This window comes from Balearica regulorum, chromosome 12 (assembly GCF_011004875.1).
Source record: "Balearica regulorum gibbericeps isolate bBalReg1 chromosome 12, bBalReg1.pri, whole genome shotgun sequence".
Lineage (NCBI taxonomy): Eukaryota > Metazoa > Chordata > Aves > Gruiformes > Gruidae > Balearica > Balearica regulorum.
Window position 1 is genome coordinate 10,057,733 of NC_046195.1, and position 18,302 is coordinate 10,076,034.

The 18,302-nt window shown below is 39.2% G+C and overlaps 1 protein-coding gene across 1 annotated transcript in view; it reads left to right on the forward strand.

Annotated features, from left to right (window-relative positions):
• Positions 1-18,302, forward strand: part of ATOSA (atos homolog A) — a 36,198-nt gene that overhangs the window by 12,112 nt on the left and 5,784 nt on the right. The window contains 18 exon segments of the mRNA XM_075764537.1: positions 7,265-7,449; positions 8,299-8,423; positions 8,425-8,499; positions 8,939-8,951; positions 8,953-9,065; positions 9,341-10,175; positions 10,178-10,210; positions 10,212-10,454; positions 10,456-10,713; positions 10,715-10,795; positions 10,798-10,938; positions 10,940-11,203; positions 11,708-11,824; positions 12,772-12,851; positions 14,031-14,139; positions 14,988-15,146; positions 17,018-17,086; positions 17,937-18,136. Of these exon segments, the coding sequence (XP_075620652.1) occupies positions 7,265-7,449; positions 8,299-8,423; positions 8,425-8,499; positions 8,939-8,951; positions 8,953-9,065; positions 9,341-10,175; positions 10,178-10,210; positions 10,212-10,454; positions 10,456-10,713; positions 10,715-10,795; positions 10,798-10,938; positions 10,940-11,203; positions 11,708-11,824; positions 12,772-12,851; positions 14,031-14,139; positions 14,988-15,146; positions 17,018-17,086; positions 17,937-18,136 (3,100 nt within the window).

Consider the following 18,302-nt stretch of genomic DNA (forward strand, 5'->3'; position numbering starts at 1 on the left):
CATTGCAGCACTTATTTACCTATGTCAGGATGCAGTGGAACAGCTGTATTTAAGAATATATGAGTTCTCTTGCAACTTTTGGTGAACTGAAGTTTGAAACAAGCCTCAAATTTCATGTTTTCAGGTGTTGCTTTCCTTCTACTAAATACAGACGATGAAATCATAATGATTGACCTACTTCATAATTTGTGATTTCCTTGTGAAGCAAGAAACGTTTCAGCTTACATCATTTCTTCTTAAGTATTCCTCTTCATCCAGTTAAGAGAAAATAAAACCAGTTTCCCTGATCAAAATGCAACTATTAGATCTAGAATTTGCCAAAAAAATCAAAAAAAGCAGGTTAAACCGTTGTTGCTTAGGTAAAAATAGAAAGCTACAGTTGGAAGAAAAGTGACTTGGTAAGCAGCATGGTGATGGCAAAATAGGATGTCAGCCAAAACGCAGGAAGCAAGATGGGAACACCCAGATCAGTTTAACAGTCTGCATTTTACACTCTCTGAGAGTGGTAGTTTCTGAGATTACTGCAGGAAATTCAAGATTTAAGTTAATTTAATGGGATTTTATTTCTGTACTTGTTAAGCTGTTTGAAACTAAATAAGTTTTAGTAAAATGTGAATTGTATGGTTTTTGGTTTTTTTCCAGCCTGATTTTAAGACCAGTGTCTTTTTGGTAACTTTACTTATGATAAAACTGCCTCGAGATTAGCTCTGGGTGCTGAGAGAGGCATCCAGCAGAAGTGTGTGGTAGGTGGGCAGTGAGACACACATACCGAGAGTTACTGCGGTGCTGCAGTCCAGAGTGGAGCTGCTGGCACTGATTGGTACTGATTGAATTTTATTGCTCTGGAGCTCTGGAGTAACTTCATCAGCTGCCACGTAGCTGTGTCTTGATTTTTAAAAATCCCCCCCTTACTTGTAAGATGGTGTGCTTTGTTTCGTTTTTCTGATTATGAACTGGCATAACAACACAAAAGCAGGTGAATTTCTTCCTATTCTCCTACACAAAACTAAGTAGATCCTGCATTTTTTTTATAGCTTATAATCTATTTTCTTTGAATACTAGGTATGCATCAATTCTAACATAAAGTTCCGATGCTGCCATTTCCTGCCTACAGCTGAACTGCTTTGATCATCAGGGTAGTGGTTTGGTTTGGTACCCTGGAAAAAATCAGGAGACAGCAAGAATAAGATGAGGTACTGTGCTGATCTCCTCATGTTTTCATAATGGCTGTCCCCAAGCTAAAAGATCTAGAGCCCTAAGAATCTAAAACAGGAGTCAACGTGGGGGAAAAAATATCTGTGTAGGAGTATTCCTAAGATAAGGTAACCAGTTCATTGCATTTGCTTTAATCTAAGTAAACTTAACTAATAGCTTGTTTCTTGAAGCGAGTAGACAATCTCATAACTTTAACTCTTGATAGCTTAAATTATACTTAAACTCTTAATATTGCAAGGCTTTTGAAGGATGTGACTTCAGAGATAATTACAGATTTGTAATACGCAGACACAACATGACTGCTCATTCAGAGAATCATGAATTTGGGGGGTTCAAGGGCAACTTTCCTTTGAAGTGAAGCACAATGTGGAATTAATTAACCGAAGCATCCGTAGGTGTTTCTAATTCCACAAGAGAAGCTGTTAGTCAAATGTTTACATTGTGTTTCATTTCCTTTACAGTAGTTTCTTGAATCCCTGCCTTACTCTTAAAATGTGGAACTACCTTTAACCTACTTCTTGGAATAGCGAGATAATAAAACTTACTCAGAGTTGACTGTTTTGGAGGAAGGGCCTGCGAGCTTTTGCTGTAACTGTTTAAATGCAGAGCGTTGCCTTTGCTAGGAGGGGATGGGTCTGAACACTGACAGTGCAGCTGCGTTTTCTCCAGTGTACCTGACTCTCCTGCCACAGGACTCTTTAGACTGAAGTGTCTCCTTATGGACTGCCTCTACTAAAAGTACTAAGAAAACCCCCAAATCCAAGTACTTAAGCCATGTTTTTAGTCTTTCAAAAAAACTGTAGCACATGAAGGAAGCAGAGAGCAGAGGTGGGCAACCATGCCATGGTGCCCGCTGGACAGCTGGGCTAGGGCAGGAGCAGGGCTTGTGTCAGCTGGGAATTGAACAGCTTACACCATGCACTCTGTATTTTGTTTGGTGTTTGGCTTACTGGGCTTCAACTTTCTAAGAAGTGAAATAGAAATCTGATTACTTTAAATTGCTGGCCTTCAAAATCTATTATGGATGCCTAAAGATTTTCCAGGGAAGGTCTGGACTGTTAGCATATTTAAAGGCAATTAGTAGTTATTTTATGGACTCTTTAAGAAAAGAGCCTTCCGAATCAGTGGAGGTCAGGACTAAATGGATACTCAAGTTGAACAAAATTGTCTTTGAAGAGCTCCCATGAGAAGAGGGGGACAAGCTTGGTAGATATCTGTGGTGCCCAGTGCAGTGTGAAAGGTGCTAGGACAATAAACTAAGCGTTGGACGAAGGGAGATTGCAGTTGTAGCACTGCCTGGTCATGACAGGAGGGTGGCACAGGGCAGGAGAAGCTGTGCTGGAGCCATTCACTGCCTCGCAGTCCTCGGGCAGGACGGGGCAGCAACTTGCAAATCATCTTCTAGTGGTCCCTGGAGCGCAGCAGGTTATGTGATACCAAATGTCTTCGTTTCCTGTCTAAGCCTAGAAAATAGATTAAATGCTCTTCTGATACATGTACTTCAGGAAAACGGTTTCTGTAGTTACTACCGAAAATGCTGCAATAGGAAAGGGAAGGGAGTTGGTCCACACAAGTGTGACCTAGTTGGGAAAGGAGTCAGCTGGGCACAACTGGATTAACTGAAGTTCTGGGAGAGTCCCTGGGTTACAGTTAAGTGGATTTGTGACTCACTAGTACCACATACCTAACTTCCATAGATGTTTTAGGATGGGAACCAATTTAACCTTGGGGGGGGGCAGGGGGGCCTTGAGTTCTTATTCTTTATTCCAGTGCTGCAGTGGTTGTGTGTGTGCGTAGTGAACAGGAGAGGACGAGGATTTGAAGACTCTTTATGGCATCTCTGGTTAAATGGGCTTTTCAGTTTGTCCAGAAGATGTAGAAAATCAGTCTTTGTTGAGGTCGATATGTAGGAAACAAAGGAAGACAAAATGATGTGCCTCCAGGTTTCAGTTCTCTAGTATTGGATGGTTTGGTTTATGTGTAGTAGCTTCAGTCTAAAATTATATTTTTCACTTTTTCGCTCCTAGTTTGTTATCTGCTGCTCTCTCTTGTGACCACCTGATCAATAAACTTTAGTTTCGTTCTATTCATTAAAGGGCTGTAGTGCCTTGATATTTTAATTCCTATGTACTTGTGTCAACTAACTGGATTTTTTGCTATTTTAAGGGGAATAAAACCCAGACACTGCTGGGATGCATATCTTATGCTATATACTTTGCATGTTCCATTGCTAGAGATGAAGCAGAATAATAATCATATTTGTATGGTCAGATTATAGGATTGAGGTTATTCTATGCACAATATATGATGTGTGTCTTAAATGGGCTGATTCATACACAAAAGCAAACAATTACGGCGCACACACACAGTAAGACTTTTTTTAACTAAACACTGAGTTTGCTGTTTCTATAAATGTCCTTCCACCCTTGTCCTCAATTACATCAACTTACATCATCTGTGTCTGTTGTATGGGAACAATTACTGGGCTTCTCAATATTTATAGGGTGTTTTCTTTTATGAAAACTCTTAGAAGTTGCTAAATGATATAGAAATCTAGTGGAGCTAAAAAAAAAAAAGCCACATGAACATTGCAGGAAAACATATTTCTCAATATCCATTGCTATTAATGCTTTAAATTTTTTTTTTCTAAGTCCAGGTCAAATACCTGGTTTGTTACATTGCTGACATTTTAAAGTGTTGGCATAAATGCTGTTATGAAAACAGTAGCATTTCCTAGTTCAATACTTACTGTTTATCATCCTTTAATGAGATGCAGTTTTTATTTTGAAACAACATCATGTTCTTGTAACTGCAGCCAATACAAATGGCTCTCTAGCTAGTTGGGTCTCCTCTGCCATCCATAAGGCAAGAAACTGGTTGCCTCTGAAGTAATAGGCCTGGTACAGGTACAGGAACAGAGGCAGTATTTGCAAATTGAACTTAGTAGTGAATTTTGTCTTAAAACTAAGTTTAGATAACATAATATTGTGTATCTATTCTGAATCTTGAGTAATGATTATTTCAGATTTATTTTCCTTTATTCACTAGATCTTGCTTATTTACTAGATTCACTGGATCGTGCATTTGAATGTGCTTAAACTAGCTATGGCTTATGTCAGTTTGTTGTATATATCTGTGAAGACAGTGAGCATTTTAAGTACACAATATAAGCTTTGGTATCAGATTTTTTTAATGCGGAAGGGGGGGGGGCTTTTCACATGAATTTAGCCAGCTCAGCAGCAGCACTCAGGCCATAGGATAATTTTTGTAAAGTCCAGTAGCTTTTGATCGAATGTGGATTCTTTCTAAAAAAAAAAGAGAGCCAAATAATAGGTCTATTGCTTCACATAGTTAGCTGCTAATGTTAATTAAAGGGCATGTCTATTTTATTGTTACTTGTCATTTAAGATTCTCTAGTGTAAATTTTCAGGTATCACATCTTACTGTGCACGTTTCTGGTACAGTAAGAAGGTGTAAGAAGATAGGATCTGTCAGCATAAGCACATGCAGATCTTGATCAAGCTCTGTAATTTTTTCTTTAAAACCATAGATTTTTTTACATATTTTAACTAAACAGAATTCCTCTACACATTTTCTTAAGGATAATTCCCCTTCTGTTTGGTCTGCTAAGCATGAGGCAATTCTTGTTTAAATTAACATCACTCCTGCTGAACGCTTTCTAGATTTTTGGAACTTCGGTGTCAGAGTAGGAAAAATACCCTAGTAGTGGTCCTTTCTGCTGTGACTTTCTTAACATTACTGTAGCCTTTGGACGTACAAAGATGAGCACGAGGCTTGTTAGCAGCAAGATAATGCTGCAACTGTTTTTTTTGTTAGCTGTAATACCCACATCCTTTCAGAGTCTTTCCAAATCCCATTTCCCTATCCCTAAGCATGACATGTCTATTGTTCACCAGACTTTCAGCTGAAAAAAAAAAAACCAAGATTGCAGGTACCTAATTTTGTAGGTGACTCATACCACTACTGAAATGTCTTGTCCTCTCTGTTATTTACCATTCCTTTAATCTTTCATGCACCCTTTATTAGTCACTTTCTGCCACCCATCAGATGAATGACCATTTTAACTCACGCCAGATGATTTAATGTATTGTTCGCATGCCATATGGGGTCCCCCAGGGTAATTCATCTATCCTCTGGCTTTTCTTCTGCCTGAGGGCAGGCAGTGACCAGATGAATTATCCTGGCAGCACCCTGCTCTTCCGGGGCCATGGTCCCTTCCTGGCTGGGGTGCTCCCCAGGGCAGGGAGCAGGCAGCTGGCATGGGCGACTGTTTTGGAAGAGCCCCTTCCCCACTCTGCCCTGGAGGATGGAGCCACAGGACTTGTGCTGGTTGTGGCAGTCCAGTGCCTGGCACCTTTTCAGAGATGTGTGCATGCAGATGTGGCACGTACGGCACGGGTCAGGAATGTTGTACCAGCCATGTGTGCCATGGGCAGGTGTGGTTGTGCAGCGGGAAGATAGTCCCATCCCGGCTATAGCCTGTCCCTGCCACCCAGTATATTCCTTTAAAAAAGGGGAAGAAAGAGTCAGTAAAGGTGAGGACTCCTGTGCAATGAACTTGAGTTCCATGGCAGAGGGCTGACTTCTCTTATTTACATTATGTAGATCCCTCAAAATAGGCTGTAAGCCCTAGGGTCCGTGGAGTACAAGCCTGGACTAGGCAAATATGTATGTGCAAAAGCTAGTTTTACACACTTTATAGTTTACATATGCAGGTAATTGTGCATTTAATTGGAGCTTTTGTTTCATGCATCCTTTCTTTATGAATCTCTCAAGTCTGTCTGCCATGTTTGCTAAATGCTCTGCTATTAGGGAATGAAGACAAAAAAAAGACTTTTGAATTCTGTTTTTCCCAAATGGAAGGGTATTTTATCCATGGTAATCAGAACATGAGTAGCAATTAACTCTGTCCCTGTGGCAGTTTTGTTTTGGTGGATGACAGAGGACATAAACTAAAATTGTTAAGATGTCATGTGCTTTTGTTCCCCTAAAGCATAAAAATAAAGAACTACTGACAGCCTTGCCTCCACCTGCTTTTCTTTGCTGCTCTTAAAATAGACTTTGAAGTGAATGTATTTTAGCTTTCTTGGAAAAGAGATTTTTCTGTAACCTCTCCAGTAACTAAATAATTTTGAAACTTAAGAGTTTCCAAGCAGAGAGGGGAATGACACAATCTGGTTGCACTTGAATCTGTTTGACTGCTGCATGATATCCTCGTGATGACGGAGGAGGAGAAGGGTGCTCTACAAAACACCATAAATCTGGGGACTGGTGCATCCTAGCTCTGCAGAAATGGAGTGTGCCAGGGTAATTCATGAAGAGCAATGCCAGCTGCTGCTTTGTCTGTGGAGACTTGTTGAGTTTTAATTCTTTGCACAAGTTTAGACTGAACATGGTACAAACTGATAAATACTCTGTGTGCTCTTGCGAACCTTTTCTATGTGTTAATGGTAACTAAAAATGGACATCTCAAGCTTTGCTCTCAGCAGGAGGGACTCACAATAAAAATCTTAAAGAACATTGTGTCCCACTTTTTCTAATAGAAGTAAATCTTTCTATTTTTTTTCTTATTCAATTTTAATGTATTTTATGAGGTATTGTGGCTTCTCTTTCTCTCTCTCACGTGTTACTAATGATGCACAGTCATACTGCTGTCAGACTTCTCTCACTAGAGCCCAGGAAACTTTTTTTCTTCTAGAGAAGCTGTGATCCAGCTGTGGTTCACGACACAAACAATTGTTTCTCAGCATCACTGAAATCTGGTGCATTGACTGTTTCTACATGAAGCTTTCTTTAGAGTATTTCTAATTTTGTCTGCTTGTAGTTACAACATTATGAGATGAGGAAAGATGTTTTGTGGTGGTACAGTAACTTGGGCCTTACGGGGAGTGCAGCCAGTCTGATACCAAGATCCATTTCCCATAGCTCTTGTTTTAAGTGTAAATTGAAACAAACTGTGGGGTCAGCCAACAGTTGAAAGCTTGTTATACAGCAGATGTCATTATTTTTTGTCTTTTTGAAATGACAGATACTTTGGATGAATACTTTGAGTATGAAGCTGAGGAGTTTCTGGTCTCCTTGGCCTTGTTGATCACCGAAGGTCGAACGCCTGAGTATTCGATCAAGGGCAGAACAGAGGGCTTTCATTGCCCACCAGCACAATCAAGTCAGCCACCAACAACTAAGCATGAATGCAGCGACAAACTGGCTCAGGTATGACGGTACTCATTCATTTTAAGGTGTTGTGGCGTGTGTCCTTGCTACCCTGATTAAAGTCAGCTGAGAACCCCGTGGTATGTTCACAGTTAAGCATGAATAACAATTGCTTTCTGTCAGTCCTGCATTCCTGAGTATGTAATTCAGTATTGTACTAATAATAGATCTGTCCTTAAAGTGAGAGCCTTTTATCCTTGAACATGAAATTCTGCACGACTACCTGATTGCAGTACCTATTTGAGCCTTTATTATGCAAACGGCTAGTGCTATACTTAGCATTCATGGTCTGGGTTGGTTTTTTTTTTTTTGTTTTGAGAACATGTAGGCTGACTTGCCTAACTTTTTGTTTTTCCAGGTATTCTTGAAAGTTAGTGATCCAAAAACACGAGCACATCAAATCTAGCTAGTCTATTTGGGAGTAAGGTTGGAGCATCTCATCACTCAAGTTCCTAAGTACTGTGTGAATTTAAATTGCTAGTCATGCAACAGTTAGCCTACTCCAAGACACAGAATTTATAAAGATACTGCTCGAGTGTGTCTATCCAAGAGGATGACTTGTGGATGAGAGAAGTACAAGGTAGAAAAGTTATAGTGGTTGGAGAAATGTGTTTTTATGAGCGCTCTTAATTTTCTACAGAAGTTGCTCAAAACAGCAGCCATAAAGGATTTATTAATTATTTTTTGTTAAATAGATTTGGAATCTTATATCTCTGATTTGTTGAAATCTAGTTTACAGAATTTGACCCTTACCCTTTTTCCAGTACTTGGAACATGTTTTTAAAGTAGATTTAAATCTGACTAGTATTTTTATGGCTTGCATATGTTGACATTTTTTCTTTCCCTCAGTGTCGTCAAGCCAGGCGAACCAGATCTGAGGTTATGCTACTGTGGAAGAACAATATTCCAATCATGGTAGAAGTGATGCTACTTCCAGACTGTTGCTATAGTGATGAAGGGCCCACCACCGAGGGATGATTTAAATGATCCTGCAATCAAACAAGATGCATTGTTGTTAGAAAGGTGGATTTTGGAGCCAGTTCCTCGACAGTAAGTTGGATATTAGGATTACCTGACAGTTGCAAGAATCTTGTCATGTTAAAGTCCTTCAAGTAATTGGTTTTAGTGGTTTTGAACTGGCTTTTTACCATGAGGAGTGATCTAAGGAAACCACTATTTACCAGTGATATCTAAGCATCTTTTAATGTTAGTCTTCCTGTACTCATACTTTCTGCAGTGTGCATTATGCAATGCAGAGTATGAAATGCTCCTAGCTGAAAATGGTAATTTTGATAAGTTATTTGTTATGTTAAATTGTATAAATTATTATGTAGATAAAACCAAACCCAAAATGTTTGAGGAGTTTCGTTGTTTTGCTTAAGTCAGCTCTGTTTTATTTTCAGAATGAAGATCTAAAAATGTTCTAGTTCTAATAGTTCTCTGTGCATATCCTTACCAACATCCATGTGTTTCTCTTGATACATTTTAGGAGTGGAGATCGGTTTTATTGAAGAGAAGACCCTTTTATTGGCTGTTCGTTCTTTTGTTTTCTTCTCTCAGCTAAGCGCATGGCTGAGTGTTTCACATGGTGCTGTTCCCAGAAACATTCTGTACAGGTACGTCTGGGATGCAAAAAAAGCCTTCGTTGTTGTTCGCAGGTTGTTTGTAATTTTCTTAAAAACCATTTTTCCCTCCTGTTGTCCTGTTTGCTTTCAGAAGGTGCCATGTTGTTGGCCCAGTATTTTATTGGTTGTATAGGATTCAAATGCTATGCGAAGTGCAGCAGTTAGTGGTGTCTCTAGTGCTTTTTCTTGGACGTTTGTGTTAAAAGTAGATAATTAAAGACTCTTCATTTAGACGTTTCTGTAAATGCTCTTCTGTATTGTTTCAGGGTGAGCGCTGCAGATGTGGACTTGCAATGGACATTCTCCCAGACACCAACTGAGCACGTCTTTCCTGTTCCTAATGTTTCTCACAATGTGGCCTTGAGAGTCAGCGTCCAGTCCTTGCCCAGACAATCGAACTACCCAGTTTTGACCTGTAGTATTCACACCAACCTTAGCTTTTACGAGAAGCGAATGCAAGAGCGTAAGTTACATCAACACAGTGATTCCAGTGCGGCACAGCAATGCAGTACCTCCAGTCCGCAGCGCTTCTGTGGGAAACAGACATGGACAATGACACCTGAGGGCGTACTTAATGGAAAAAAGACACCTGAATTTACTACATCTATCAGAAACTTAAAACTTTATCCATCTACCGGACTTGGATCCGACTTTGGGGCATCGCAGTCTAAAGTTCAGTGCTATAATGCTATGGCAGACAATAAGATACAGTCTCATGAAACACCTGTCAGAACTTTTAAATCCTTTTCTCTAGTTGATTCTCGTGTTTCAAGTAGTCATTGTTCTCATCAACCCACAGGAGAAACCAATCCTTTGATAGGCTCTCTACTTCAAGAGCGACAAGAAGTCATTGCAAGGATTGCTCAGCACTTGATTCACTGTGATCCAGCTACTTCACCAGTTGTTGCTGGACGTCCATTCAACATACATGAAAATGGCTCAGCTACACCGAAAGCTTTTCGGAGTACTTACGGAGACGAAAACTTGCCAAGGAAAGGCAAGGAAACCTCCCCTGTTTCTATTGCCAACTTAGACAATGCAGTACAAGATGATGGTGGTGAAGGCAAAACTAGAGCAATACCAGAGGATCCCACTGCTCAATGCCCGTGTTCCCAGTGAACCACTGTGGCCGTCAGGTCTGCAGGAGAGAGTAATCCCCTGATCGATTCTCTGCTCCAGGAGCGGCAGGAGGTGATAGCAAGGATTGCCCAACACTTGATTCATTGTGATCCAGCTACTTCTCATGTTACCGGACGTCCCATTCAAAGTGCATGAGACCTACCCCAGTTACGTCAAAAATTTTCCGATAGTACGTATGAAGATGAAATTTGCTGAAGAAAGGCAAGGGAACCATCTTCTGTTTCTCTTGCTAAATCTGATTTTTTCTTTGTTAGAAGACAGCAGTAAATCAAGGATGAAGACACCTGATACTCCTATCAGTCCTTCTAGGTTTGATGGAGAATGAAGGCTTCTCTGAAAACTCCAAGCAAGAAGAAAATTGGTTTTAGCAAAACCCAGTGAAGCTGTCCAAAATGCATTTCATCAGACTTCAAATAAAACTTGTCATGCATTTACTAACATTCACACATCATCATCATGTATTAAAGAAAATAAATCTGAATTGCCAGATAAATTGGAAAATGTTACATTCTGGTTATGCACAAAAAGACCAGATAACCAATAGAATTAAACAGTGTTCAAATTTCAGCAGCGTTGATGAAACAGATTTGCACCAAATAAACTTAAAGAAAGAACAATTGTTAGTGAGAACAACGACAAGGACTGTTTTAACAATTTACAGATAGATAGATGCAAAATACTTGAAGGTACAAAAAAAGCAACTGTGACACAGGTATCTGACTCCTTTGCACAAAAATGAAGCTCAAGTGTTTAGATAAAGACTTAAACCCCCAAATATTTATGAGCAAAATACTCAGCTTATTAGTATTGAAAATTATTTAAATAAAGACCATGACAGTTTAAAAACCAAAACCAAACAAGATAAAACGAAAACTGCACATGATGAGAATGAAGACCCAATAGGCCTTGATTTCCAAAGCAGTTCTCAGAAGAAACCTACAGAAGATGGTGCAGTTAAGTGTGAGCGACTGAAAAACCCAGATGTACAGGTAAATACAGCGAGGAAAAGACCAATTCCTATAGCTGCCCTTAAATAGCTTGTACCCTGTATCTGCTAGGGACTGATATGAAGAGGGATTTAAGTCTTGATCACGGTAATCAGCGTGTAACTGTTGTCATCTTGGCAGTCTGAAGTAACGTTTGGCCAGTAGTGCCTCTCCCATATATTCTTAATTATAAGTTCATTGAGAAGAACATTGTCTTATTCTGCTCACAGTGATAGCATTGTGAATGACAGTTTCCATAGGCAGTTAGGCATCTTGTCTTTTTATAAATATACCAGTGTCTGAATATGGTATGTGATCTTTAGTGGGCAGTCTGTGTGATTGTAGATTGAGTCAAGGGGAATTTATATGAAATATTTCAAAATATGTTAGTGTGATGCAGATCCACCTGGTTCAGAAGCCGCCTCCCGTTACAGCAAGCAAAGTATTACCATGATAGGCCATTGAAATGTCCTATTGATATCTTGAGTAAATTTGTTTTTCTGACAGAAAGCACCATCTCTAAAGCACACAAACATGTGGCGGAAACATAATTTTCGATCCTTGGATGGAACTTCAACCAAGGCTTTTCATCCCAGAACTGGATTACCTCTGCTTTCAAGTCCTGTAAGTTATCGTTGAAATTATAACTTATCTTTTAAATGAGTAAGGAAGTGTAAAAAAGAACATATATAGATATAAAAAGAACATCTGTGTACGGTAGAAAATTTGACATTACCTAGGTGAAGTGTGTGTGTTTACTTTCAGTGGCAGAGTGAATGCTCTTGCAGGTGGAAATTTGAGAGTTAACACTCAAATGAAGTTTAACAATAATCTGGAAAAGAAAATATTAGAGGTATGAGATACTATCAAGATTAACAAAAGGTAACATGCTTAGGTGCTATTTTAGAGCACAAAAGAAAACATTTTGAGGATTAGTGTTTTAAGTGTAAGCTAACATACTTTGTCATTTAAGAGTTTGTGTGAGTTATTAATAGCCGATTGCCTATTATTCCAAAGCTTTTGTTTCTGTGAACAGTTTGTACCATATATTCTTCAGCAATCAGAGATATCGTTGAATGACTAAGTGATACAAAGGTACTGTGATAGGACAGAAAGACATTGGGAAGTGTTTCTACTTCTGATGGGTTGTTGGAAGTTTTAAAGAAAAAGGCAGTCCCAACTAAAACTACTGAAGTAGTTATGTTCTGTAATTGACCATGTGATATGTTTTATTCTTCAGTGCTTGTAAAGGCTGGCGTGTTTCCGGGAACTTGGATGGAAAATTGTTACAGCTTGTTTATTAGTAATGTTCTGTACTGTTCCAAAGAGACGTCAGCCTCTTTAATGAGTCTTTAAGTACTTCCTGTTAATCAGAATTTACAGTCTTGTCATTAATATTTTTTAGAATTTTCTTCACTAAGTTCAGAATGTATAGGAATAACTCTCTTCTGCTCTGTTTTTTATAATTTTGTAATGTCATGAAAAATTCTTGGCAAACTTGTGCTTGCTTTGGCAAAATTGTCCTTACTAGAGGTACAGTTTTCAAATTAGCATCTTCTTTCCCTCTTCAGGTTCCTCAAAGAAAAACACATTCTGGGTGTTTTGATCTGGATTCATCACTGCTGCACTTGAAATGTCTGTCTGCAAGAAGGTATGTTTTATTTACCAGAAACTTTTAAGAATTTTGGGGGAGATACAATGTATATACATACCTGTGTGCAACAACAAAGCATGTTAGCAAAGACGAAAAATGGGTGCTGTTCAAAAGAAGCCTTATTTTGAAAGAAGGCTTTGCAGCTGAGTTCCCCTGGGGTCTCCAGGTTAGCATGGCTCTGGGACATAACTGTGGTATGAGAGCTGCTGACAGGACGAACTCTGTCCCATGCACGGGCACATATGCTGTAAGATACGCTGAATTTTCAAAGAGAAAAGATAGTAAGTGTTGATTCTTCTTCAGATCAGTGTTATTTTGTGTTATGTTTTGTTCTTAATATTGAACAGGTTAAACATTTGTTCAGAGAACTTAACTTGTAAAATGGATTAACCATGGAGCACCTCTCCTGTGAAGACAGGCTGAGAGTTGGGGTTGTTCAGCTTGGAGAAGAGAAGGCTCCAGGGAGACCTTACTGCAGCCTTCCAGTACCTAAAGGGGGCCTACAAGAAAGCTGGAGAGGGACTGTTTACAAGGGCATGGAGTGACAGGACAAGGGTTAGTGGCCTTAAGCTGAAGGAGGGGAGATTCAGATTAGATAATAGGAAGAAATTCTTTACTGTGAGGATGGTGAGGCACTGGAACGGGTTGCCCAGAGAAGCTGTGGATGCCCCATCCCTGGAAGTGTTCAAGGCCAGGTTGGATGGGGCTTTGGGCAACCTGGTCTAGTGGAGGGTGTCCCTGCCCACAGCAGGGGAGTTGGAACTAGATGATCTTTAAGGTCCCTTCCAACCCAAACCATTCTATGACTCTATGACCTTTTATATATTTATATGTGTAACATAAACAGCTTTTAGTACGGTAATTTGATGTTGGAGGCAAAAATACCTGCATACAAGAGAGAATAATCTGATACTTTGGTTTTTGCTAATAGAGTTATTGAACAACCTAATTTTTTATTGTCTTTATCCCTTGTAATGTAAAACTTGTGAAAGTATTTTAAGTTAACTAGAAAATGTTTTGCTAAAGTATTAACTGGTGATGTTCAAACTGTTTCTTCTTTAGGGCAACATTTTGTAATACAGTAAGCAAATGGTTCTTTCTAGAGCTGTTTATACCCAGAAGACCAAAGCAAATGTGTTTATCCTTCATATTTATTCTGTGTTTTTTTTTTAATAGCCCACAACAATGTATAAACAGAGACAGTGATCCAGAGAGCCATGGGAAACCATTTCTAAGTTCTAGTGCTCCACCAGTAACAAGTCTTAGCCTTCTGGGAAACTTTGAGGTATTGCATATTCTCTAGAATTCTTGTGGTATTTTTAGTATTCTTCTGCACTGCTTTAAAAGTGCATTCCTGTGAATATTTCCAGCCTGATTATGGTGTAAAAGTTCATAATTAAATTGAATAAAATTTGTTTTAATTTCCAGCTATAAAGACACATATTTCACACCCCAGACATCTTTTGGAGATTCAGATGCAATGAGCTGCTTATAACTTTTATGTCCCACTGTGGTCAAGTTAGGAGGTGTTCTGTTGACTTAAATGAGATTTAACAGCCTATAATTGTTCATGTTCATAATGTATGTGCTTAGAAAAAAGGATTTATATTTTCACTCTCAAAGCCTACTTAATATGTCACAAAAGCTGCATTAAATCAGCGTAGTAAACAGAACGTATTTGAAGTGTAGCCTCCAGCTTTTCACTTCATGTAGCCTATCAAATATCAACATCTAATAGCTATTGCATTAATGGGTTGTATCATACTCCATATTTGAAATATGGAGTGAATATGTTGAGGAAAGTTACAGATTCTAGATTGTTGGGGTTTTTTTCCCAGAGAGTATATGTCAAGGAAAATTGTGCATAGATTCTGCTGCAATAAAATCCTCTGTGGCCTTTTGCACAAGTTTCAGTAGGATGAAGACTGGATTTGGATGATACTTTCTCTTAACCTGCTATCACCTTGCTGAATGTTCTGCTGTTCATCATAATTTTTTCCTCAGTGTTGATTTTTGGCAGGTCATCTTACGAAAGACCCGAGTTCTTACATAAACCTGTTGCCTTGTTTGCTGCTTAGTTTTGCTATATTTTGAGGCGTTCCCAACCTGAGCTGTATGTGTTTTGTTTTTCAGGAGTCTGTCCTGAATTTTCGCTTAGACCCGCTTGGTGTCGTGGAGGGTTTCACAGCAGAAGTGGGAGCAAGTGGAGTCTTTTGTCCCACGCACATGACTCTGCCAGTTGAAGTGTCGTTCTACAGCGTTTCAGATGATAATGCACCCTCCCCTTACATGGTGAGTGTGTGGTTGGATTTATTTTAAATAAATTCTGCTAGTTGAGCAACAAGAGTTCGGTGAGTAGAGGGTTCAGGAAGTAGGGATTTGCAGGGACCTGGGTTATTTTCAGCGGCTTCTGATGGAATTTTCCTGTCACTTCTTCCTGTCCCTAACTAGTGGTTTTCCTCCCATTGCACTGCCCCAACATCCAACTGCTCTCATCTTGGGATATTGAATGTATTTGTCTGCCTCCACACTGGAGTCATCACCCCCCACCATCTCTTTTTATCTGTCTAACTTAAAATAGGCAGTGAGGCAATAGCTGGACTTGATGGGATACATTTTGTTGTCCCAACAAGCAGCTGCCCTGGGCAACTAAGCACTCTGCCAGCAAGCGGCTTAGGTGCAATTGCTCATGGAGATGTTAGATGCAGAAGCTATTCAGCCCTTTCTTTTAAAACAAATATTGTCTGAGCTAGTGTGACAATGCAGCACTCTCACAAGCTGCATGGTTTGCTGATGTTCGCACCGACGTGGTATTTGTGTTCTCGGTATCTGTGTGCCAATTCTGTTCTACATTTCTACAATGACAGTGCAGTTTTTGGATGTCTAGAAGTACTTCCTGGTAAAAAGCGAAAGGTGTCTTGCATGCTAGCATGCATTCAGTCAGATGGGTAGATTTGTTCTGAATGCCTGCTAAGGAACTCCAGTGTTACCTGGATGACGGATCTAATTTTTAGAGGTTTAGATATGTGTGTATGTCTGTCTGAAATATGGTAAATATTCTATTTAAACATGTAAGTTTAAACATGTAAAGTGCTGAACGTCTGATTATCCCCATACTTAGATTTTAAATTCATAGCACTGACCATATTTCTGACCTTCTGTTTTTAAAAGTATTCAGAAAATGAAATGGCTTTGAAGTTAAGTTTGAGCAATATAGTTTAAATTTGTATATGTCTTCTCTTAACCAGTGCAAAGAAGTATCTGCTGTTTTGCTTTCATCTCTCTAGATTACGTACTTTTCCAGGAGGTGAAGGGATTCTGATGTTCCTCAAATGGTTAAAGTAGCATTGCTTATTTTCCTAGCTGGGTTTCATTGTTTCAGTCTTTTCCATGTGCTCTAAACTTGCTATTATGGCCGATCTCCCAGGATTAATACAACATTTGTACAGTGCCTGGGTCATCAGAAACATTGTTTCTGTTTGTATAGCTAGTTTCTCTACTCTGGGGTCTTTTTTGCTGTTTGTTTTTGGGGTTTTGGGGGTTTGTTTGTTTTGTTAAGCCCAGTGCAGTGGGGTACAACAGTTGTGCACTGCAGGTTAATCAAACGTGTGCTCTAGGGCGGTACCCTAAGGGTGGCCTCAGCACAGTTGCAGCGCCTGTGGGACACTCAGATGCTCACAGCTGGTACAAAAGCAGATGTCATCATTGGTAAGGTTTGGATTAGAATGGAAGATTAAGGGCATCTGCTGCCTTTGAAAAGCAGAAATTAGTTCTGTGAGATGTGGAGTGTTACTGGTGCGATTGTAGGTGATACAAAAATGGAAAGGAGGAGACAAATCTTCCATTCGAACTTACAAGCAGCTTTGAAAAGAAAGCTTTGTTTTGCAATAGTTCCCTGACTGCTAGTTTGAAGATGTGGAACCTTGGCTCTTGTTTCAAGAGGAGAACGTACCCCTTATTGCACACCTTTTAATGATGTGCCAAAGTATCTGTAAGGCCCCTACTGTTGATTTTTAACTGCATCTTAAATGCGTTGCCTTCTCTAGTTTTAATTTTTATGCATTACTGATTGTTTTTTGAATAAATACAGTTACATGAATAGAATATTTAGATTTCTTTATATGTCTCCCTGTGAACTAAATGTGTCTCTTTTTTTTTCCTAGGGTGTGATTACTTTAGAGTCCCTTGGTAAAAGGGGTTATCGGGTACCGCCTTCAGGAACAATACAAGTGGTACGTACTCAGCAGATAAGGGTGCCTTGAAACTGCTAATATCAAGAAAGTCATGCAGAGGAGATGAGGTTATTGGAGATGAGCATGAAGCTAGCAGTGGAAATGTGCATCTCTGTAGGTACTGTAGTTATTCAAAGTAGAAATCTGTGTGTAATCTGTGGGACAAAAAAGACTCCCAACCTTTGAACCCATCTGTGCTGTGAAGAGACTTAAAATCAGTTACTGAAGATTCAGAATAGTCGGGGATGCTGTGGCTTTGAAGAAGTAATGGAGAAGTAATTAGGCCACAGTCCAAATTCTGAAATCCTTCTAAAAGGATTAACATTAAAGACTCAGTTGTTTCTAAATTTTGTAACATTTTAATACCACCTATTTTTTTGTAATAAAATCAGAAAGCAAATCACAGTCATTTCTTAGAACCAATGATCTGCCTTTTTCTTTTATAAAACTAGTCCAGGGTAACAGATTGGTAATTTCAAGTTTGAAAGCAGAGCCTACCACTGTGCTGCTTCCTGTGAGCCTATTGTATCTAGAAAACTGTGTAGACAAAAAGCCACCTGGGAAAATAAACCAAAATGGGGATGCAGATCAGCAAAGTAACAGTAGTTATATACTAGTTTTTCATTCAGATTAAGTTGTGTTTAGTATTATATTTAAAAATTGGAATTGCTAGTAGCTGAAGTGTTGAAAACCAGAAAAACTGCAGAATGATTTTACAGAAATGTTTCTGTATAGCACCAGAACAAAGTGCATAGAGAACGGTGACTATTTTGGCACGTGGGGTTTGGTTGGTTTTTGTTTAAATTTGTCATCTCTGAAGAGTAATGTATTGAAGTGTTTGTCTTTTCAGACCTTATTTAACCCTAACAAAACTGTGGTGAAGATGTTTGTGGTGATCTATGACTTGAGAGAAATGCCAGCTAATCATCAAACATTCCTACGGCAAAGAACTTTTTCTGTTCCTGTGAGACGAGAAATCAAGAGAACTGTCAATAAAGAAAATAGTCAACAGACTGAAGAAAGGCTACTACGCTACCTCATACATCTGAGGTAAGCTCTTCAGAGTTTAAAAAAACCCAGCGACACACAACAAAAGAACCAACCTAAACCCAAACAAAATCAAAACCACAAAACCCAAGTACCTGCCAGAATTTATCTTGTGATTGCTTTCCTAGCCAGCCTTTCTGTATACAGACTTAATTTTTTTTTTTTAAAT